Source organism: Sardina pilchardus, chromosome 14, assembly GCF_963854185.1.
Source record: "Sardina pilchardus chromosome 14, fSarPil1.1, whole genome shotgun sequence".
Lineage (NCBI taxonomy): Eukaryota > Metazoa > Chordata > Actinopteri > Clupeiformes > Clupeidae > Sardina > Sardina pilchardus.
Genome location: NC_085007.1, coordinates 32,145,088 through 32,166,418, shown reverse-complemented (window position 1 = coordinate 32,166,418; position 21,331 = coordinate 32,145,088). Strand labels below are relative to the sequence as shown.

The following is a 21,331-nucleotide window of genomic DNA, read 5'->3' as shown; positions in this document are numbered from 1 at the left end:
TTTTGCGTGTTCTCGGGTTCGGTTCCCATGGGATAAATTTATATTGGCTATGTTAACACATTAATATTGCCATGTTTAGTTATACTCTTTAATGAAAGGCATCACTATTGATAAAGGGTCATGTACAGTAGCTTGCTCAGTGACAGTAGGCAGGCTGTCAGTAGGCTACAGTATATGATGAGGCAAGCCAGCCTACAGTTTATTCTGTAAAGGCTATTAAAACCGCTTCATAGCCTAGTCTATTGATTAGGCCTAGTTTCGGATATCAAACCAACTGTATTACACAAATTAAATTAGGCCTATGACATATTGAAAGCCAAATTGCATTTCAGATAAGTATATTTCACAAACACTTTGGCAGAACTATATGCTTATGGGAGACAATAGGTTTTCTCCCAATACTCCCAGGAAAATAGCCTACTAATTTATTTTATGACCACCGAAAAAATATTTTACAGTGAACCCTTTTAATCTACAAACGTTATCAATGTTGAATAGCTGCCAAAGTTGTTTTGAGTTTAAATAGCCTACTTATTCACTCGTTTTGTTCAGAGTGAAGACCATCAAAGTCCCAATTCAAACCATCATAATTACTGTTTAGCGATTTAGCGATTTAGGCTACAGTAGGCCTACGATTTCGTTATTCTCCTTTTTAGGCAACTACTGTATCTATTTTTTTCTCTCGTGTTCAATTTGATTACTTCCGATGAAAATCCTGTAGATGGCGCCTGTAAATCGAACTGAAATCTTCTAGTTTGCCTTAATTTTACGACATGTATCCTCTTTTCGTCAATCTATGGTTTTGGTCTACTTTTCTACCTCGTGCACGAGCAGACATGAAGCTGATTTTAGCCTCGTTTGAATAAACGAGGGCAAGATGCAGCTAACTTGAGTTAATGGAACGGCTTTAGCTTCAAGTGGAAGTATACACTAGTTCAAGCCAGGCTATTTCTGTTGAGCGCCGCCTTGTTTAGCGAGGTTGATGGAATACCCCCTAGGCTACTCAACAAACTTGTTTTTTGTTTCTGGGAGATCTCGTTATCGTTTTGGATTGTCGGATTTTATACGTATTGTAGGATGAACAAAGTCTATGGACTTGCTATATTAAATCCAGTAGCCTAACAATTAGGCTATGTGCCACGTCCGATTTCGCAAGTGGTGTAGTGGGCTACATTTAAAAATCGACAGCCGTCTGTGAGATCCATTTCATGAAGAGCAATTGTCTTGTGCGATCATTCCCCCTCCCCCACACTCGTCTAACCAGTTCACTACATTATAGCCTACCTATGGCCAGAGCCCCTTTAGGGAGAGCCGGTCCACTTCCTATTAACTCCATTGTACCGGATTGTTCATGCAATCTGTTGAAATTCCGCTAGGGGCGTTGCCGAGCAAGTGATACATGAATTGTGGTCTATGGGGCTAAGCGGCTAGAACTCGTTTTTTTCACAGTTGACAACTTCATTTCTTAATGTACATTGTCGTAGTAGCTACCTGAGTGTAGGTTTTCCACTGGAAATGAAATGAAAAGTCACTCATGTCCTTTCTGCTTTTCATAGGATGGGCCGTTTTCCCTGTAACATGCTAGCATTTAGCTCATGGATGCTCGCGACAATCGCGACCGATTACGACCGTCGTGAAGCTGAACCTTCTTTTAGGTGTATGGCCGTAAAGTGGTTCGCTTGTGTCACGTGACATGGAAACTTTGAAAGGGTTTTTAGGAATAACAACACATATTGAAAATTGTATTTGTCAGCTGATTGTCAAGTCAAGTTATCCTGCATCGCATGCATTAATGCAATTTCAGGAGAAAAAATTATATAACGAGAAATGTGGTACTGGGGGGTTCAGCTCCATTGCTACCCATTCATTCATCACTTGCTCGCGATCGCCCTCTAGTTGCAGTACCATGCGGAAGTATTTCGCTATAGTGGTCCTTCTCCCCTTATTAGACATTCTCTGCTATGGCATTGAGGACGACTGCCTCCCTCCCCCCTTCTCTCTCGACAGACACTTGAGCCCGACACTATGTAAATGTAAAAATGTGTGTGAGTGTGCGCTTCACGAATTCACATATTAACTTTTCTTTTCAGCAGACATCGCAAACATAAAAAAAAAATCGCAAAACTGAGATTATTTTTGATTTCCTTAAAGAGGAACAATGCAGGATTGGCGATTTCATCTCTGGTTTCGTTTTCGTTTTTCGTTTTCACTCGTTTTATGCTTGCATATTTCTCTGCAGAGCTTCCCCGACAGCTTTAGCGTGTATATTTATACATATATAGGCTATATATAAATATATAAATTGCAAGCGTAGTTCTTCTTGTTCCTTACGACTTCCAGATGTAAACAGACGATCGTCTCCTGCAGAAACTGCAAGGTTGCATTAGCGGGTAGGGACACAGGGGGCGGGAGGAAATATTACTGTTTTCGACGAAACAACGAAAGTCAAGCAAAACAACGATTTCTGAGCGATTTTATGACTATGAAAAAGTTGCATAGGGTCTCTTTAAACGATGCCTTTTGTCTTTATGGGTTCCAGAGAGATTCATAGAGTGGGTTTTGAACCCCGGTCGCTGGCGTACGGTTTATATGCCTCAAACAGTTGCGCCACAGCTCGAATCTCATCACCATTGTGCTTAGCCTAGGTATTAACACTTGCCAACAAATATACGGGATTCAGTCAGTCAAGTTTATTTATTCGCGGCATGCACTTGAAACGCCGATCAAAAATTCTGACATGTTAAACTGACGTTAGTTATTAATTCACCACATGATAAAATGCTGTCATATAGCTTGACGCACAGCAGCCTACGGTAGTCAATGCCTATCTCTGAATCAACATGTACATGCATACGATACATACTGTAAGTTGCTAGAAACTTATTTTGCGGAGCTAGACCTACTAGTCGATGGTTACAATGAATCACCCTCACTGCCCTATCGCATACCTGACTCACCATGTAGCCTAAATGTCCATCTTGCATCTCTTTCGTCTTCGCCTTGACAATAATAGCCTATTCACGGAAATGCGGTCTTGTAACCGTAGGCTAATGAATTAATGAATCAATCTAAGGTTGCCTATCGAGTATTTCAGGTTGAATTGCTATTTCCTTCTGATAGGCCTATAGGCAATTTTCTAAAACCATTTTCATTAATTTCAACAATGGTTTATTGAAACGTCGTTTGATTAATTTCGCCAGTCATCACCTTCATTATAATGATTAAATGAGACGGATATGCGGAGCATTTCTCTCCCTCTCCATTTACCAAAACGTTGCTCTGGCATCTCTGCTGGACTGATTGAGTTATAGGCTACGTCGCGTGAGAGCTGTGAGGTGCCTGTAAAACTTTCGTAAACTCTGCAACTGCAATCTGACATGCCGAGCGTCATGTCTCTTTTCTCCGCTTGTCACCTTGGTCTTCGGGTTTTTCCGTGTTTTTCGGCAGGAGCCGAACCTTCATGTTATTAGGGCGGTCTTATGTTGCCCCCTTGCGGTTGCAGTTTTAATTACAAAGTGGTGTTGTTGGCCAATATCGCCAGGGCTGTAGTTACCTACGGCACTCAGCCTTCGGCTTCGTGCCTGCGGCAAACCACAGCCGTGGCGATATTGGCCAACAACATCACTCCCACTCGTGCGGTAATGCTTAAACATGAAAGCGTCCGGCGTTAGATTTCAAATGTGTGTGCGTGCTTGTGAGTCAATCTAGTAAGATACTGTTTTGTGACTCAGGGCATTGCTGTAAAAGAGCTTGATGCTCAGTCAATTTTCCCTGAATAAAAAAAAAGAAAAATAAAACGTTGCTGATACTCAGTATAATCTTTGCAGCCAATGTTATAATGTATCTCTGTAAACATTGTTGCAGTGCCTTTATGTGAGCTACGCTATCTGTTCAAACTGTAACTGTAGCCATTCAGCTGTGAGCTACACCAGGCGCGGAACTGAAGCGTTCCGTTCTCGAAGCGTATGTTGCAGCAGTTAATAATCACTAAGCAATGGAAGTAGCTACACCAGACGCGACAGTGGCGCATACATTCGAAAAAAGAAAAAAAAAGGGCCTCGTGTAGCTCTCTTTAACGTTTATTGTAACCAAAATATTGTGAGCTCAATGTGCTTACAGTATGAGTTACTACAGGATCATACACAGACAATAATTCTAGGGAAAGTGCTAATGGGTAGTTGACATCTGGCCAAGAAAAAGTGCTTTTTTTGGAAAACATCATTTTAAAAGAAAAAATACAAATATTTATGTAGTATGGAAACTGTAGTTTCTGAAAATAATAGTGGTCACTCATTTTGTCAATGACCTCACCTGTTTTTTTCCACGTTTACACTCATCTGCACTGTGAATGTGTCCTATGGTGTGACATTTAAAAAGTACTAAGAAATTATATTAAATAACATAAAAAAAATACATGAAACAGAATTGTTCACATTATTAAATCATTATTTTCTTAAAATTATATTTATTTCAGATAAAAGTACTCATTAAAATCATTTTCACCATGAATAGATGAACTTGATTGACTTTTTCCTATGAATGGCGATACATTTTTTTCCGCCAACCCTACAAAACTGTTTGAAATTGTACCTATCTAAGAGGAGCTATTATTGGAGCTCCCCTCATGCCAAACCTGGCTTTTTAAAAGTATGTTTTGAAATTAAGGATGTTTTTCTGTTGTTTTATGTTTGTCACACTATAGGACAAAATGTCACACTAAAGGACAAAGATAGTTATTGCATGAAGTGAGTCAGAATATGTGTAGTGTTTATTGTAACAGTGATAAAGGAGGACATTTGTTGGATAAGTGTTGCTTTTTCCAGGCTATTTTTTTGATGATAACCCATTGTCAGTCAATAGTAATAGTACTTAACTGTGTTGAACTAATTTGTCGACTATGAAACCACGGTGAAGTTTCACTTTGTCTATGAGTTCAAATAATAGGTGAGTGCAGATGCATGTAGGCTATACTCTGCTAGTCACAAGCAGGTTTTAGTAAAGCAAGTTTTAGTGGAATCCCTGTTCCATATAGTCTTGTGTGCATGCAGATTCCTTCAAATGTGCTGCTGTGTGAAGTTGCATTGTTTGCTGTTAAAGGAAATGATAGATATTATTCTCATTGTTTTAAAGGATGTTATGCCCAAAACACACCCATGACTGATTAAGAGACATAAGAACAACCCTTTTGTGTCCAGCACCTGACAAAATCACACCATTAAATTAGTGAATGTGGACTGCCATGCCTTTAATGTCTATAAACGTTGTGCTTCTGACAATCCGTTTTTGATCGCCAAAAGAGGGACCACAATCCTCAATAGGGAAATTCCATTCTAAAACATTGCGTTACATTCATGAAGTCCACTCTATCTAAAACATCCCTACTGAAAAAATAGCAAGAAACCAATTTATGTTGGTAGCTGGTCTTAGCTGTTTTTTGCTGGTTTCCAGCTGGTCTCCAGCTATTGCTGGTCTTTGCTGGTATAACTGGTTAGGCCACCAGGTGGACATGCTGCCGTGACCATCTAAGGAAGCTGGTCATGCTGGTGTGACCAGCCTGTCGTGTGGGATAAAGCTGGTGTGAGATGGTCATGCTGGTGACCAGCCTGCCAAGCTTGACATTGTAAGTGTAAGATGGCCATGCTGGTTTGCTAGAATCACCAACATAAGCTAGCATGACCAGTAAAAACCAGCAATGTAGACCAGCAACACCAACTAAAATGACCAGCGTGAGATGGTACGACAAGCAAAACCAGCAGAATTACCATCGTAAGATGCAGGTATGTTTTTGCAAGACTTTTGCTGGTCTATAGCTGGTTAACCATCATAAGGTAGTCAAACAAGCTGGTTAACAAGCTGGTCAACCAGCAAACCACCTTAAGCTGGTCAGGCTGTTTTTTCAGCTGTTAGAGCAGTTTTTAATCATACTTAACACAATTATCTACAATGACATTATATTTGTTGGTGGCAACACTGGAAGTTCCGGGGCAGGTTGGGCCACAGGTCCTGCAGGGAGGTTCTTTCTGTTATAAAAAAAAAGTTTTAGATTTATGTACTTTATATTATAGTTATTTTAGTAACACTTCAAAACATTGTATGTCGTCTCTAAAACAGCAATAAATATTTGAATTTAAGTCATTATTAGGTGTCACACCAAAGGACATTTCCTGTCACACCAAAGGACATTTAAGCTTTTGTGGCAGTTAATGACCATGCTAATACTAACTGAGCTGTCATTAGCAACTGACATCATGCATTTGCATAATATTACATAGTCCTGCTGTTAAAAATACAAATTTGAATACAAAAATGGCATTTAGGGGTGTCACACCAAAGGACAAAAAAACTTAACAACTTCAGTGGTCTGAAAACATAGTTGAATATTTGAGCAATTCTGAGAGAAATTCTCACCATGTTCACTGCTCCAGGGCTTCATTAGGGTCTTCAGTCACATGACCTTGAATGGGGTCTTTCAACTAAATGTAGTTGTCCATGATTTTGGCCAACTTAACATCAGGTTATTGCCTAACACCAAAGGACATTTTTTTCTGTGATGAATTTTACGGAGTTCCTACCATTTTAGAAATGTATGTATGGGAAAAGTGATTGCCACTTAGTAAAATAGACACTTGCACAATTATGCCAGGAGCGTTCATTAAAATGTTTAAGCATTATTTCCTCTATTTATAAAAGTTAACATTTACATAATTATGTTGTCTACCATCACACCATAGGACAATTTTAAGGTTTGGCTCAAAGTACTGAAAAAACGATAAATGACTCGGGTATTAAAACAACAAATCCATGTAAAGCAAGAAAATGTTTAACCTTTTACAGTATTTTAAAATGTGAAAATGTGAAATTAATTGTGTTTTATCTTCTGTGACGGTGAAAAACCAACGTCATGTCATCTACCCTAATGCAGACAAAAAAAGGGTAGCTAACCCATGTGCAGTGAAATTACTTTTCATATATTTACAAATAGTTTGAGTTACTCAGAAATGCTTCAATATATTAGGCTACCTCTTCTTGTGTGTGCATATACATACATGCACACATCCAGTTTTGTTTTCTTTTATTTAATTAAGGTACTGCATTTGTATGCTTTTGGTGTTGTTTCAGATGGAGGATGATGAGTTCTATACATTCTTGCAAGCCTGAAGAGGAAGAGGTAGCTGACTGCTGATAAGCTTGCGTTCACAATGCTGAAGGCCATGAGGGGACGGAGGAGTAAAGTATAGATTTAGATGGTGTGCGTAGGGTGGTGCAGTCTGCTGCTTAAACACTGTGTGAAATAGACTTTTTATGTTGTTTTTTACTCCCCTTATTGTCTCAGACATGTGTGGTTTTATCAGTGGAACTACACAGGATGCATTTCAAAGCACCCAAATCTTCCTTTAAGACCAGTGGTACCATTGTCCCCGGTGAGAGGAACATCACTCACCATTGTCCAGCAATGCACAGAGCTCAGGAGCAAAATTCAGAGGTCTTCAGTAGCCCTGGAAAGCCTCTTTGTCTTAGCGTGTTCAATACTTCTCCCCTGTGCCATTATACCTCTGCATTCTATTGTTATTGGTTTCATTCACTGGCAACCTTTTACAACAGCCCATGTCTGCTACCCCTTTCTGCCTCTGTGTATATGGCACTGTGTGGTGTGTCTCACCGTATTTTTTGAAGACTTTGACCAAAAATTCCCCCCAAGTCTCGTCTGGCTCCTCCATGGTTAAAACTGCTGCCTTGGCCTTATCAGTTTTTTTGTATGGTGGCCAGAAAGCCACTTTTTCATCCAAACTCAGCCAACATGACGGTATCACCTCCACCTCGTTCGTTTCAATAAATAAAACAACTGCGAACATCTAAATGAAAGGGTTAAAAGTTAGTGTACAATTAGAATGACAAGATTGAATGAATAATTGAATTAGGGCCAGATTAAATTTGATTGAATTATGAATATAAAAAAGAAAAATAGGAATACGATTTTACAAATGATTAAAAGGGTATACGACGAGTCTGTTTTTGTATGGCATTGCCACCATCTTCCAGTCTATGTCTTTTTCTGTTATTGTCAAGGTGTCTCTTGACATTTCTTCTACAGCCATTCCCAGTTGAAGGGAGTTCACTGGGTCATTAAAAAAGGGTAGCTGTTGTGTATACTGTCTCACCACAAAGGAGGTAACACCAAGAGTTCTGTGTATTTCCTCAATTTTGTAGGTGGTGTTGGCACAAGATACGATGTTGTTACCCAAAATCCCCATAAAGAACTTGGAAATTCTGCTCAAAAACCTTGTCTTTTTCTGTTATTGTCAAGGTGTCTCTTGACATTTCTTCTACAGCCATTCCCAGTTGAAGGGAGTTCACTGGGTCATTAAAAAAGGGTAGCTGTTGTGTATACTGTCTCACCACAAAGGAGGTAACACCAAGAGTTCTGTGTATTTCCTCAATTTTGTAGGTGGTGTTGGCACAAGATACGATGTTGTTACCCAAAATCCCCATAAAGAACTTGGAAATTCTGCTCAAAAACCTTGAGAACATTCTCAGCATAATCACAATAATGCTTATGCAGACGGGGTGAACATAATATGGATATGGCAACATGCAGCAGGAGGAAGTGATCATACATTTGCTTAGGCAGTGCTTTCTTTAAAGCAATGGGGCCAGTGTAAAGCAGAAATGTTCGGAACTCCGTGGCTTTCCATCGATCAACCTCCCTCAATGATCTTCCCTTTCTGCCAAACTCTTTTGGCAGATTCTTCCCTAGTCTTATCAATGTATCAGATATGGCTATTACAGAACGGTTTCCTATTCTAATTGGGAGTGGGCCTCTCATCCATAGCCATATCAGCTTGCGCACAACTCCCAGGCAGACAAGGTGCATAAAGTCTAACACAAATTGAGAGACCATGCCTATTTTAATTTGGAGCAGAGCACTCTCACCCTCTTTGTGATGGTCAGGATTGTTTTTTTCTCTGAAGTCCTCATCTGTCCTCAGGACAGAATTGGTCTCAGTGTAGTTAAGGCGTTGGTTTAACCAAGCACCCTCTTGAACACATCGCTCACATCCATAATAGGAGTTATGAGCTTTTATGTTTTTAAGAAAGGCTCTTGCCGGAGCATCACACACAAATGCTGAAATTTCGATTCGATAGAAGTAGGACTGATACTCTAAGCCAGGGGTAGGCAACCTATGGCACGGGTGCCACTGCTGGTACGCCAAGGCATAATCACTGGCACCCGCCACCAGCATCAGCAAAAAAAAAAAAAAAATCTCAGACTGACAAAGTGACAAACTACAAACCCCAGATAAAAAAGCAGTACCTTTTAATTGAGACATATAGCCTATGATTCATTTTAGCCTCAGCCCACACTGTTCAGTTAAAATAGGCCTGCTGTTGCCTATAAAATGTTGTGGCCGTTTCGTTTGTTATGCATGGCTATAATAATAATAAAAATAATTAACATTTTATTTTATTAGCACATTTTTAATGTAAAATAAAATTCCAAATTTGTAGAAGTATATTCCTGTTGTTTGTGTGTGTTTTTTTTAACCATTATTGTTGATAGTGGCACACTCATTGACTAGAAATTTTGAAGTTGGCACTGGAGGTCTCAAAGGTTGCCGACCCCTGCTCTAAGCCATCAGAACCAAGCTTTCCCATCTCTGTGACAAAGTCAGAGAGGTACTCATTTGCATCTGATGGCTTGGAGAATCCACAGTACAAACCTATCACGAAAGAAATTCGGCAAGGGTCTTCTTCAATTAGCCCTAATATAGGCCAAAATTGTTGATTGCTGCTCTTGAAGAGAGGCAAGCCATCAATATTAATTTGAAGATGAAGTGTGTGAGTGTTCTTTAGTATGGCGTTATCATCTATTCTTGCCCTAATCCCATTTGCTGCTACCCCAAAATAGTGCATGGAGCCCCCAGCTTTTGATTGCACCTCTGTGCAAGTTGGAGTTGAGAGAAGAGTGCGGCCATCCTTTGGAAGGTTTGCATTAGGCAAGTGCTTCCGAAGCACAGAGAGAAGACTTGAGATGTGACTAATAGGTGTGTTGGTTGCAATTGCCCATACTTTTATGTCAACACGCAAGTTGCTGACATCAATTAAATTAGTGTCACTGTCTCCCTCTTGCTCATCGGAGCTATTAGAATCATTAGTCAGGCCAATGTCTTCCTGAGCTATAAGTCAGGACCTAAAATTACAGTTTGTGGGCAAGAGTTGGAAAGGACAGACCATTTCAAGTACCTAGGTATTTGGTTTGACAAACGATTAACGTGGGCAGTGCATATCCAAAAAATGAGAGAGAAGTGTAAAAAAGTACTGAATGTAATGCGGTGTCTGCGGGGTGTAGAGTGGGGTGCTAGTAGGCCTGCGTTAAAGGGGAAATGAACTTTAGACATTCTAGCCTGTTATCACGGGTCATTTATTTCTATTATACATTTTACATGAGAAAAAAATGAAATTTGCATGATTTCGATTCATTAGATTAGATAGTGTGTTGAAGCATAATTTTCGGAACTATTTTGACTCGCTTAACCAAATGTCACCTTATAGAGCATAAGAAAGTGTTGAAGGTGGATATTAATAGCAAAAAAGTCATGAAGCTTGGTTGACTTACAATGGTATTATTCAGTCATACCAAATCCAAAACAGAACTACACTAAATGTACAGTACATTCACACTAATCAGATGAGGGTCAAGTGGGATGGGTGTTAACCCCATTCCAGGTTAAAATCATGACATGAGATGTACAGTACAGTACACAACAATTTAATCACTGACTGTAGACCGGTACTTTCACTACCAGCATGAGTGCATAGTGTCAAACAATGTGTTGGAGTGGACATGTAGACAAAGACTCTTGTCACTTAGCATCAGGTTAAAACGTTTCTGTGTTACGGAACTCCTAGCCCTTTCATGAGTTCAATAAGTGACAAAGTGCCTTCGTTTACATGTTCACTCAAACACATTGTTTGACATTATGCGCTTACCCTCGTTGTAAAACTACCCAAATGTTGGTTGCAAGTGGTCATGCTCATAACATTGTTTTGTGTCTACCCAGATATCCAAAGCAAGTTGATATCAAAGTCCAAGAGGAGGAGATGTGCAGCATTGAAACCTTGGATCCGCTCAATCCAGAACCATCTCTGGTACTCTACTGCCAGAGCAGGAGGAAATGTCGAGGTATGTAGACCACTTTATGGTCTTCTGTACGCTTCATTTTGCTCCTCAACTGTGTCACTATAGAACTGTCATCCAATCTGAGTAGCTTATCTCAGTAGTCCCTTCTCATTGGCAAGACTAAACGGTATGTGGTGTTTGGCCACATTCTTGAAAATGTTTTGTTATATTTATTCTTCTAAGAAATTGAAGTCGACGTGGAATTCAATTCTGCACCACATAATTGATGAACACACATGGACTGAAGGAGGGACTGAGCACAGCTGTCAACACCCACCTCTAACCAATGAAGAATGGGAGAAGAAAATGTGGCTGTGTAAGGACAGTGAGGCATATCAGGAGCTGGCTAGCATAGTCCTCAACACAACACTCCAGAAGGATCTTGACAACATGGGTCGTTTCAAACACACAGGTCAGTTTTTTGTCAGAATTTTGTCACCGTCGTTCGATAGTCTAGCATCCCCCCTCACTTGTCTAAGGGGTGAGAACATCGTTTCCCCAATGCTTTGGACAGCAGTAATGTATTTCTGTTGTATTGAAAAGTAATGGTTAACATTATGCTATGCTGTCATCCTACTGCTAAAGGTCCATCTGATTGACTTTGCTTTCAAAAAGTCTCTTTCAAGGATGAATCAGAGCACCCTTTTAATTGTTGATAGTAAAGGTAATCTAATACATTACATCTCTGCTGAACAACCAGGTGCCTTGGAAGTATGGAAGAAAAAGTAATGTCCGCAACACTGATAAATGCTCCCGGTTTAATATTGAAAAAAATGCAACGTTTCGACCCTACTGGGTCTTCATCAGACAATTTTTGATTTTGCCTGATGAAGACCCAGTAGGGTCGAAACGTTGCATTTTTTTCAATATTAAACCGGGAGCATTTATCAGTGTTGCGGATATTACTTTTTCTTCCATAATTACTCTCCATTTGTCCTGCACCTGCAAGGTGGGATGTGCACACAGCTACTCGCCTTGGAAGTATTCCACGGTTCCCTATTGCCGTATGCTCCAAAGAGACAGTGCTTCTCCTACCAGAGTATGAAGCAAAGAACAAACTTGGCCATCATGCATCACAATGAGAACCTGACTCAGAAACCAAAGCTGGACTCAGAAGGTCAGTGATAGAATTGCATGTGTGGGAAGCAATATATATTAAACAGACTATAATTGCTCAAATAATCCTTGCATGTCTTACAGGAAAACCTGTTATCATTCAAGAATGGAGCAAGCGTTCAAAAGAATGGGTCACAAGAAAGAGGCATCAGCAAAACACGGTCAACTTCAGAACCAGGTTGATGCAGTTGCTGTTGGAGAGGCGGAATGATCCTACTGTCATCTTCAAGGACACATCTTCAACTCTTCTTAGACCTGACCTGCCTGCTAACATAGGAACACTCCCCAAACCATCCAAAGATGATGCTGCCCAGAAACACAAGAGTTGTTTTGCTAAATGAGTAACTCATTAACCACCAGTGTCAGTGAGTATATTGCAAGCCTCTTGTAAAAAAAAGTCTTGCGATTTGGATGATTTTGTCTCATTGATTCAGTTTGCTCATACATCAGTGGCCTGTCATTACTTTCACAACAGATTATATTTGTATATAAACTGTATGGTGTGGCCATTTAATACATATTTATTGAACTGTCTCTATGTTTCAGATATGCTTACAGAAGTGTAAATGGATTAGACTTGTCCTAGATATAAACATCAGTCCACATTTTCTAATGATTGTATGTAGCACAAAATCTAAGGTGAATGTGAATTCCTTCAAATTAGAGCTGTGTTGTCAGAACAAAGGTTAGGTGGTCATTTCACGTGTGGCCTAATCTGAAGTTTTCTGTGGCAGAATGAGTGTCACCATTACTTGTAGGGCTAAAAATGACCAGACATGAACAATTACTAGTGTGCATTTGTTAATCGAACTCCTGATGCAAGAGATAACTATGGGTATTCAGGTAAATATTTAAAAAAAACGCAGGGTTCAAGTACAAAATAAATGTTTATTAACGACAACCGAATTGTTCACATTTGTTGAGCAGTCTACTCGATTCCTTCTGCTGCCTCTCTCACCTCGAGGAACCCGGTGTATTGGCCATCAGGGGACGCATACCGCTGCCTTAAGGCAGGTTTAGACTTGCTGCAGACAACGCGTTCGTGTTCGTATCATGGCTGCCTCGCGTATTTTGCGGTCGTTTGGTGCGTCGGTCGTGCACGTCGTCGCAAGCGAATATGACGCGTCCGCGAGATGCAATACTGATAAGAAAGTAGGGGGCGATCACTCCAAAAAAAGGTGACTGCAAGATGCATTATCGACATCGAAGCTGGGGGCAATCGTGAGAGTAAACAATGGCACATGGCCACATCCACATCTGATGTTACTATAGTCTCCCCCTAGTGAAGACCTCCAGTTGGGTGCGTGATGCTGCAGCGAGTCTGTACACAGGACACAGCAGGTCGCACACGGGCGCATACGCTTACGCTTGGTCTAACGGCAAGTATAATCCCAGCCTTACTGCATCAATGAGGCAGGCGGGGAGTACTGCTCGGTTGTGCTTCCCCAAACGCTCGCCTCTTAGCACCCATTCCAGCAGGATTCGGTAGCCAACCAAACAAAACTGGGTAGAAGAAAATGGCTACATTAAAATAGCACATTAGCTAAATTGCATTTCATGTAAAAAATGAGACAGTAGCCATGTAACCGCCTCTGTTTCTGCTTGCGTTTTTTAACGAATCCTTAGTTTGTATAGAAATGAAGTGACATATGTTAGAGGGCGATAGATAGTCTTTGCTCTGGTGGCTCAGCAAATCTGCTACAGGCCAACCAGCAGACATAACAGAAAGATATGATTGACTCACTTGTCTGTTTGACATTTGTCCTCCTTGGCCTTGTGATCGTCTCTGTTTCTTCCAATTTATTCTCTCCAAGTGGAAAAATGTTTCCAGGACCCCTCGATCCAGATGAGCGTGAAAGCTGCTGTGCTGGGTTAGGAAGGACAGCTCGGATACCAACTGCTGTCAACTCGAGGACGGTCAGCCGCAACGATGGCGTTACCATCCGGAGCTGCCTGCTGCTGTTCCCTCCGTTGCCTTACTTCAGTGGGAGAATATTCCGGCTCAAATAAATAGCCTTCAAATGGGTCAGCATTAAGCTTCTCAGCAACCAAAAAATCGTTGTCGGTATCGTCCATTATTTTCGTGAGGCTCACCTTCTTTGGTTAGCAGCAGCAGTTCTTCTTTTTTTTTTTAAAGATTATTTTTTTGGGCTTTTTATGCCTTTAATTGGACAGGACAGTAGAGAGTATGACAGGAAATGAGCAGGAGAGAGAGCAGGGGTGGGATCCGGAAAGGACCACGGGGCGGGAATCGAACCCGGGTCGCCGGCGTGCGGTGCAGGTGCCCCAGCCAGTCGCGCCACGGCTGGGGCCAGCAGCAGTTCTTCTAACGTTAGCCTACTTAGTAGCTGCCGCTGTCAACCAAAGAACGATACTGTCAATCATCTCGCTCAAGATCCGCCCCCCATTCAGAACGTTCATAACTTGTAGTCGTGCATTTTTATAGGGAGGGAAAGTAATCTCATCGCCACCTGGTGGTTGCGTTCCTAGAGGCTAGCAGGAGTGGATGGGATTTTCTTCTAGAAAAAATATATCTCGGCCCATGATGGGAAGTTAGTTAAATGCCTTCAATATGCTATACATGTAGGTCAGCTCTATTGCTTCGAGTGGTCATACTTTATTTTTTAGGATCAGTTTAATTGTTTTGAGTTTGTTTGTAACATGGTGATAACGAACTACAGTAGCTAGCTACAGTAGCATTTGACGTCACCAGTTTGGGCGCTTCATCTCCAACTGATCAAAACGGCAATTTGCTTAACTGGCAATCATATTTTTGTAATAACAGAGAGCGATGTAAACCGTGTGGTAATTACCTTTATGTTGGGATAACTTGTGTTGTGCTCCTACTCACACAAGAGCTGGCAGTAAGTGTGATTGTCTACTAACTAACCAACTAGCTAACAGGCTAATAAACAAACCATGCTAGGCGAGTAACGTCGTGGAAGGGTGTCACGTCACTTGAAGTTGTAGTCCATTTATGAAATGAAACGAGCAATTACGTTTTTTTTAAATAAGGCGAAATAGGGTCTGATATTTTCACAGTTAGTAGATTATTACAGTATGCAGACTGAAAAATATTTTTGGTGGATAAGATCGCTGGTATAGCTGCGTAGTATTTTTTTGAAAAGTCGGTCTATGGGACTTAACATTGGAGCTGTTCTTCGATAGGAACGCAACCACTTGGCGCTGGTTTTCACTTTCCCTCCCTATTCCGGTGATTTGATGACGCGTCAAATCACCGTTACTGTAGCAGTTAAATTCTTTTCTTTTTATATGGAGTTAGTACATTTGATGGCAGCACAATCAACTATATAAATGTGATGAAATATAGTGATGGAGCATAGTGTTGTTTTTGGGTTCATTTCCCCTTTAAAGACCATCTATATTGGGTTAATAAGATCAGTACTTGACTATGGATGTATTGTGTATAGGTCTGCTGCTAATACAGTACTAAAGAAGCTAGACATTGTGCAACATCAAGCTTTAAGGATATGTAGTGGAGCCATGAAAACCACAACCTGTGGCAGCCTTACTAGTGGAATTGGGGGAGATGCCTTTGCATCTCAGACGAGATCAATTAGCTCTGGTATACTGGGCTAACCTTAAAGGGATAGTTCAGATTTTAAGACACGAAGTTGTATGGGTTCCCTGTCAGCAACGTAGTGCATCAGCACTGACTTACCCCCGACAGCGTCCTGTGAGCCGAGATCCAGCCGGTTTTTGATCGTTTTTGATGCCGGACTATTTTCTTCAGCAAGTTTCTGGGGTCACGAAAGTAAAGTGTTTTTCTTCTCAAAACCATATGCGTTCAACAGAGTGATATATTTGCACCACAAAAACGTTGTCCAGCTGTCAGTAGCGCGCAGTGATAGGAATCGCGAAAAATAAGTAAGTGATAACGAGGTTTGAATTTTTCCTGGACAACGTTTTTGTGGTGCAAATATATCACTCTGTTGAACGCATATGGTTTTGAGAAGAAAAACACTTTACTTTCGTGACCCCAGAAACTTGCCGGACTACTTTCTTCAGCATCAAAAACGATCTAAAACCGGCTGGATCTCGGCTCACAGGACGCTGTCGGGGGTAAGTCAGTGCTGATGCACTACGTTGCTGACAGGGAACCCATACAACTTCGTGTCTTAAAATCCGAACTATCCCTTTAAGGGTCACCAGGACGGCCACATAGGCTTGAACACCTTGGTAAACTGTCAAGAGAGAGTGAGCACAAAAATCAAAAGCTTTGGATGGATCATTAAAGGAAAAGCAAGAAAAGTGGAGGTAGACCAGTTAGCGGTGTGTCCCACAGTGCCTTATCCAGCAGTGCCTCTGTGGACCCTTGAGTTGCCTTCAGTTGACTTTGGCCTCCTAGAGGCAAGAGAGGAAGGCAAAGAAGTTGATAAATCTTATGTGGAAGGGTTTATACAGGATTCTTATGGAGATCGATCTATTATATTTACAGATGCGTCAAAAAGAGAGGACAAACATGTGGGGGCAGCTTTTGTCATCCCTAAACTAAGAATAGCTGTAAGGAAGAGGCTAAATAATGACCTGGCGGTATACTCAGCAGAGCTTGTTGCCATCCTCTTGGCTCTCTCATGGAGTGAGAGTAATAGGCCTAGGCCAAGTAATATAGTTATAGCCTCTGACTCTTCCTCAGCATTGTGTAGCATTAAGAATGTACAGTCTCAGTCAAGGCAGGATATTTTTTTAGATATAGTCCAACTAGCAAGCAGTCTGCAGAACTCAGGAATCCCAACGTCAGCTGCCCAACCACTAATATCAAATTTCAATTGGTTGGGCAGCTGACGTTGGGTCAGTGTTGCCCCAACGTTGGCATTCCAACTCTTGACGCTGCCATTTGTGGGTGTAATTCCAACGTTGGGACAACTCTGACCCAACGTCAGCTGCTCAACCAATAACATCAAATTGCAATTGGTTGGGCTGCTGACGTTGGGTCAGTGTTGGCCCAACGTTGGAATTCCAACTCTTGATTTTACGACATATGTAAAGAAATGACCGTTTCCCAACTGTAGGGGGACCCCGAGAGCAAAACTTCCATGGTGTTGCTTTAATATAATAGATATTATAATATAATATAAAGTTAGATAACATGTAGATATTTGCTGCAATTTCAAAACCGGATTAGCCTACTCGGGATCAGCTATTGCACAGAGGAATGCTTCATATCCTCGGGTCCGATAAGGTCTGCTGTTTATTTTGATATATGGTTATATGCTATATGTTGACTGGAGTTTGGGAGATAAAGGCTACCACCGAGAGTAATGGGTGTGGAGGTGGATGAAGCTCTGTGTTCACAGTGGAAATAGCCTGATAAACTTAACGAAAATTGACGTTGCTTACATTCAGTTTATCACAGCACCTGCTAATATCGTTTGAAAGCTCAAGTCCAGCTCTTCCACGATATCTGTGAATTATGTGTGATCTGTGAGCAATTAGGCTAAACAGAGAATGTGAATTTGGATACATTTTACGTCCATCGGTCACATGGATGTCCGCTTCTATAGCCTAGATGCCGTTGCCATTCACAGTGTAACTTTATACTGTGATTTGAACTGTAAACATTCAATATGCCTTTATGCTAAAGAGTGGAATACATTTGAAATGCTTTATTCATTTATTTCTGCTTTTGTTAATTTATCAACCTTGGGATAGTGGAATATGTTAACTTCTCAGATTGAACTGTTGCTTAATTGATCCAATTTCCACTACCATGGAAAAAGTGGGCCGGTATTGAGCCTGAAATTCCCGGGCTGAAAAGAGGCCCCACTCCGGCCCTGGTGGTGATGATAACACAGTGAAGTATTACACGGGGCTTCCAAACTTTGCATTGCTCCAGACACTTCTACTCACCCTCATTCCATAGGTGACATTGTGCTGGCAGATAGGGGCTTTAATATAAGAGAAAGTGTGGGCATGATGTGTGCTGAAGTGAAATGATTTATAATTATATATAAATTGTTCATGGGACAATTTCATAGACCTAAAATGCGCTGATCGGATCGTGCAGAGCTGTAAAACAGTGCATCAACTGCGCATGCGCGATCATCTTGCGCATGCGCATATCCGATCCAGCCAGCTCGGATCGCGTACCCACAGTGATATTTATTGTTTTGAAAATGAAAAATAGATAGCAGCAATGTCCTATGGCAGACCCAAATCAGTTCAAGTTTAGTAGTGTACAGAAAAAGTGGTACTCAGAATAATAACTTCCAATGGTTTACTAGTGCATGAAAATGCAAAACATATTATGTAAAATGTCATACAGTGTTAAAACAGACCATGTAGAGATAGTAACAATGGTCTTGCTTAGATTTACATGGTTGTTGCAATGCATAATGAAGCTAATGCTATGGTGGTTGCTAGGGTAATCATGTTGGTTGCTATGGTAGTTGCTATGGTGGCTCCTAGGGTGACATTATATCGTTGGTTGCTAGGGTAAATCTAGACCCTATGCAGTAGGGATGGGCATAATTAATCGACGATCGAGGATTGATCATTAAGAATTTCGTCAATATCATATATTTGTAATCGATTAAACAGTTGTACGTTGCGTTGCGTAGTGTGAGTCTTGAAACAATGATATTAATTTCACTGCGTGGCAACAATTAAACATTTTACCAGCCGCCATTCTCAGTTAACTGCGAGTTTCCGTTTTGATTTCAGTAGTAGCCAATTATGAAGGGGTCACGGTGAAGTGTGGCGTGGGACCATTTTAATTTTAAAAGTGACTTAGTTCGCTGCAAGCACTACAACAACGTGTATCATAGGCGTAATTTGCGGGGGGGTTACAGGGGTCATGACACCCCCCAAAATCATATCCAGCTATTATACCCCTATTGCTAAGTTAGCTGTTAAATTAGCTGATTTGTTGACTGGAGTTGGCTGGCTAGTGCAGGTGCGCACGCATACTGTACTTTATACATAGGCCTTCACACGGTTAATGACGGTCCATGTTAGCAGGCTTGCTCTTGGGAAACATTGAAACAACATTAGTATTAGTATTAGTATTATTTTGTAGCAATCTTAAGTGGGCAAAAGGTGTTTAAAATGCTTTCCAACATTTTGGACACATTCTCCAAAACTGATTAGGATATACCACCTCTCTCAAACCATTTGACCATTAACTTAGATTTTTATCAGGAGAAGAGGGAAAGATGGAGAAATGGCCAAGGAGGTAAGAGATAAGAGATAGGTGACCAGAGGGTGAAGGCGACAGAGGAGGTACAGTACAGCAATCAAAGAAGGAGAGATACTGTAGAAGGTGGTGACAGAGGAGGTACAGCAATTGAGAAAGCGAACACACACACACAATCAATTAAATGGAATCTGCCACTGCTGGCTAGTGCTTATTAAACACTGAATTTAACTACTGTGTCATTGTGGCACAAATAGTCAAGTGAATAGATGCATTTATGTTAAGTGTAGCCTAAATCAGTAAAAGTACCATGATGTGTTTCGAATACAGGAATGGCAAATTAGCATGCTTTTGCACAAGAAAATTATTCAATAAATAAATAAATTGATAAACATGCCGCAAGTTTAACCCCCCCAATGGTAGACCCAAAGTTACGCCATTGACGTGTATGGTTATGCAATTTAGCAGACGCCTTTGTCCAAAGCGAAATACAACACCGCCACACTCAAACTAGCCTACCACTTGAATAAATATGCATCCTGTAACTTTATTTAGCCTACCAAACGGGTAGAATCTCTCTACGAAGAAAAGAAGCAGGAGCTGTGGTGAGACACCAGTCTGGTGATAGTAGCCTAGGCTATGTCGTGACAGAATGCGATATGCTGGTTTCAATAAATGTCCATGCTAAATTCGAGTTGATGCTAGGTTGAAACTGAGCGCAATCAAAACAAACTCGCAAGTAACTGAGAATGGCTTGAAATATTGCCCCTGACTGGTAAAATGTTTAATTGTTGCAATCAAAGTGGCATTGATTTCATTGCTTCAAGACTCACACTACGCAACAAACATGTTGTGGTATTGTATTTTCATTGCATTTTAAATAAAATAAATAAATAAATGTAATATAAAAATATGAATGATTAATCGATAGTTGATGGTTAATTCTCCCGACGATCGACTAAGAAAATTTAATCGAATGCCCATCCCTGCTATGCAGTCTGGTTTCAAGTGTGAGTGGTCATTCTACTGAAACTGCTCCTCTCTCTGTGACTTATGCATTGAGAGTAGCTAAGTCCTCTGCTCGGTCATCGGTGTCAATTCTGTTTCATCAGAATTTCATCGGTGGCAATTCTGTTCTGTTTATCTGCAGCCTTTGATACAGTTTACCATGACATTCTCCTTTCTACACTATATGAACTGGGAATTTCTGGGAAAGCTCTTGACTGGTTCAAATCGTACCTTAAAGGACGTTCTTATAGTGTGTCTTGGCAGGGACAGATATGAAAGTCTCATGACCGCACTACAGGAGTCCCTCAAGGATCAGTATTAGGGCCCCTTCCTTTTCTCTATTTACACCAATATTTAGGTGAGATCTTTCACTCTCATGGATTTGAATATTATTGCTATGCTGACGACACTCAACTTTACCTATCCTTCCCACCTCTGCATGCCTAAAGGATATTTCAAACTGGATGAAGGATCAGCACCTTCAGCTTAAAGAGTCACTTCAACCCCTAACTCTACCCACTTCACATTTCTGAAAATGGCTTTCAAAATGGGCGAGACGTTCTGAAATTTGGAGAGGGAGTGCAGCACTGCTGCAACCAATCAACCATGGTGATTTCTGTCAATCTGGGAATGAGTGCTGCAGACATGGCTTATCACAGGTAGGCTAATCAGGCCAGCAGGTGTTGGGGCGTTTCATTCCTAATTTGTAACGACCCGGTGACGTAGTGTTTGACGAGAAGTACAGACTTCGTCAGCATTCCAATAGCATTTTGGACCAACATGCCATGGCATGTCTCAACCTGTAGTATGCACGGAGAGCAATATCTCCAATACAAAATCAGACGAAATGTTACTTTTGTCGAGAAACACGAT

General features: G+C 40.9%; 1 protein-coding gene across 1 annotated transcript; it reads left to right on the top strand.

The window, feature by feature from the left end:
• The first annotated feature begins 7,798 nt into the window (after positions 1-7,798).
• Positions 7,799-12,635, top strand: LOC134100404 (uncharacterized). The gene is made up of 6 exons (XM_062553579.1): positions 7,799-7,804; positions 8,447-8,565; positions 11,060-11,181; positions 11,471-11,590; positions 12,128-12,295; positions 12,379-12,635. Exons 1-6 carry the CDS (start codon positions 7,799-7,801, stop codon positions 12,633-12,635), a joined length of 792 nt encoding a protein of 263 aa, XP_062409563.1.
• The last annotated feature ends 8,696 nt before the right edge of the window (positions 12,636-21,331 follow it).